Source organism: Aedes albopictus, chromosome 2, assembly GCF_035046485.1.
Source record: "Aedes albopictus strain Foshan chromosome 2, AalbF5, whole genome shotgun sequence".
NCBI classification, from domain to species: Eukaryota; Metazoa; Arthropoda; class Insecta; order Diptera; family Culicidae; genus Aedes; species Aedes albopictus.
In genome coordinates, this window is record NC_085137.1 from 31,577,279 (window position 1) to 31,580,900 (window position 3,622).

The window sequence follows — 3,622 nt, forward strand, 5'->3', positions numbered from 1 at the left end:
CCTTCATGGGTAAGGTGACGCAGCTGCCGATCCCACTAAGGATGCAGCACCACCAGGCAGCCGCGACGGCAGCGGCAGCCGCAGCCCAGCATCCCCAGCTACACCACCAATCATCTCTGGCTCAGCAGGTACAACAGCAGCAGCAGCAGGCTCATCAACAACAGCACCACCAGCTAGACGCAAGTTCGTCCCGTAGTTCAACGCCCTCGGATCCGGCATCACCCGCGGGAAGTTCCCACAGCGCCCATCTGGAAATCAAGATGGAAACGAACGACGAAGACGAGGAGGACGCGGAGCAGGTGCAGGTTACCTGACCGGAAGATCGCGGTGCTTAGATTGAGCGGGGGGTTTCACGGGGGTCGGGTGCTCGATGGATGAAGTTGGATTGAGGTTCTCGATACGTATGATGACTGTATAGTTGGAAGAGGGTGCTAGGTGGGATGAAAACTATTGTTCAGGAATAATTTGAAGTTGTTGAAAAGTCAGTTGTTATGATTCAACGATCCTTGAAGTGATGTCATCAGTTGACAAACATTTTGCGTTGCTACTAGTTTTGGAAATCTTTGCTTTCACAATCTCAAGAATTTATCAGGATATTTCGCTGAGCGTGAATCTATGTTTCTTCAAAATAAATTGTTTTGGGTTGAACCAATCCGTTGTCTAGAGTTCTAGCAGAAATTTTGTAACGACAACCTCGAAAGAGTCTTGCATGAGAATCCTCCAGAACGATTGCAAAGAAGTCGCATGCTTGATCATTTTATGTATTTTCAAGAGATTCTCATAAGCCCTTCATAGAAATTTATCCTATGTTCACAGCAATGTGGAATAAAGCTCACTCATAGTTCATAATTCCAACCTATTAATCAAAATTGTGCTTCCAGAGCTTTTCCAGAAGGACGTCAAGAAATGTGAAAATTTCCTTGAAGGTTCTCCAACAATACAGTCCTCATTCCAAGCGCAGAATTCGAGCCACCTCATCGGCACTCACCCGACCGAAAACGCAATGTTACAATGTACAATGAATCAATTCCTGTTAGCACTCAGTAAGGTTAGATACACATTTCTCTCTATCCACACTGATCACACAAATAGAAGCAAAAACACAACGAATCCTTAGGAAACGTATTGACATCACCAGAACGAAACTCGTACTTGTAGATTACCAGCTTAGGCCTCGTAAGAAGCGCACACACTATACTACGCCCTAGCCCTTAGTGCCTAGGATTTGTGTAATCACTTCCCCAATTTGTTTCTAATGTAAAATAGACTTAAAATCATACACCTTATTAGTCCTGTTAAGAGTTCTTAGTTATTTCCAAGTGAAAACAAATGTCACCGATGTGTCCTCATCTCCCAGTGTAGCGTAAACCTCCTCAAAGATGGTGAAAAATGTCCGGACTCCGGAGGAAAAACTGAAAAAGGGGAAAATACTACCGAGCGAGAGGAACCACAAAATACTCGTTTTGCCATATGATCTTTGTTTGTAGCCTGTAGGTTTGAGTTTATTGCGAAAAGTTTATCTTAATCCGACAGTAAGTCGTTCAAATGTTAGACGTCAATTTTAGCAGAAAAACAAACTGTGCGAAAGAAAATCTGTATTGGGTCGGGCAGTAGCCCGGCCAAGAAGAAATGTTCAACCAAAGCCAAATAAGCGATATTCGTAATAAATTTATTGAAACACAAAAGAGAGGAAAAGTGCGCAAAGCCGAAAGCATCACGATTTACGTGTAAAGGTTTGATTTGTTTCTAAAACGAAGATGAACGTTAAAAGTCTACTTGTTGAAGTTTATATTGATTGGTTAGTTGGATTAGACTCGATTGAATAGTTTGTCCCTTGTTAACTCACGTTTTATGTTTTAGTTTAATTCGATTGTTACTCAACCTAGTTTGTAAGGCAGTCCGTGTTAGTTGAAATAGAATAGATTCCGAAGAACCGGAACAGGCTACCTAGAAGCTCATCCAACCGGGATTGTGATCTGCATGTTCCGGTAAGAAGTGAATTTTTTAAAAGTATTGTTTTATCTTACCTTAGTCTATCGAGAGATCGCAAACAGCTACAAAACTCACAAGAAGTGTTCCTTATAGAAACAAAAGAGCTACGTTTTCATAAATGAGCACCGATTACAAGCAAAAAGATTAGTTACCATTTAGAATGAAAAGCAAGACACTAACTTAGAGAGTATTATTTTCCTTTACAAACAAAAACCCAAGCTGAAGCACCTAATTTAAAGAGAGAGAAAATTAAAAAAACACTATAGGTGAATTACCATTTGCAGCATGCAAAAAAAAATCAATTCTTATAAGCCCTAACTCATTCGAAGATTAAAAAATTCTGCACCATCGCTTCTAAGTTCGTCTCCATTCCAAGAATCCAACCACAATTGTTCAATATTTGTTATAATCAAGTTTTAGCAAAAAAAAAACAATAATAGAAAACAAACCGTCCTTAGTCCTTCTATAGTATAGACTAGTAGTCGCGATGTGTAAATATTTACACCTAGCCTATTGTTACAGTCGCAATGCGAATTACGTTGCGCGCGGTTTTGCCAGTGCGGCAAGACGCGCGTACCTTTGTAATGAGAATAAAGTGATTAATTTGAAAAATGTAACTGGGGTTTTTCCGATTTTGAAAATGATGACAGTTCTTGTGCACCAATATCACCAACTTGAGAAAGACTACATGAAATCTAATTGTATATGTTATGGATTACTAATTGTAATGTGCATCTAAGAGAGGACCACCAAACCTCGTATAACAGTAGTTACAGTCTATATTATCCGAAATGCAGACCAATCAACAGGTGTTGGTAGAAATCGGCTTTTAGGTAGAAACCTTTTAGGACGATGATGCGATGCAACTCATACGCAGTTTTGCACACCGTCCATCGTTGCTTTTATCAGTCTAGTCAGCTTCCCGTTTTTGTCCATGATTTTCCATACCTCTGTGCGGTCGATACTGTCGTATGCCGCATTCTAAAGTCGATGAACAGGTGATGCGTTGGGACCAGGTATTCACGGCATTTCTGTAGGATTTGTGGTACGGTAAAAAAAATGGTCCGTTGACAAACGGCCGCCGATGAAGCCGGCTTGATATTAACTTCCCACCAACTCATTCGTTTTAGGTGATAGACGATGGAAGATGATCTGGGATAGCACTTTGTAGGCCGCATTCAAAATGATGAGCGCTCTGGAGTTCTCACACTCTTAATGATCGCCTTTCTTGTGAATGTGGCAAATTACCCCTTCCTTCCACTCCTCCGGTAGCTGTTCGGTTTCGCAGATCCTGACTATCAATCGGTGCTTTTCTGGGCCCATCTTGATATGTTCAGCTACGATACCACCCTTACCTGCTGCTTTGTTGGTTTTGAGCTGGTGAATGGCGTCCTTAACTTCCCTCAGCGTGGGAGTTGGCTCATTTCCGTCCTCCGTTGCATTGCCGTAGTTGTTCCTTCCGTTGTCGTGGTCTCCCATGCCTACGTGATCCACGCCATTCAGGTGCTCGTCGAAGTTCTGCTTCCACCTTTTGATCAAATCACGTCCGCCTTCCGCCCTCCATCCTTAACCCGGCATATTCACGGCACGAAGCCATTGTGGGATGCATTAAGCTTCTGATAAAACTTCC

At 42.0% G+C, this 3,622-nt stretch overlaps 1 protein-coding gene across 1 annotated transcript in view; it reads left to right on the forward strand.

Moving 5' to 3' along the window:
* LOC109402526 (transcription factor hamlet) overlaps window positions 1-2,609 on the forward strand; it is a 368,179-nt gene extending 365,570 nt beyond the window's left edge. The window contains exon 4 of the mRNA XM_062849409.1: window positions 1-2,609. Within this exon, the coding sequence (XP_062705393.1) occupies window positions 1-314 (314 nt within the window). The 3' untranslated portion in view covers window positions 315-2,609.
* The last annotated feature ends 1,013 nt before the right edge of the window (window positions 2,610-3,622 follow it).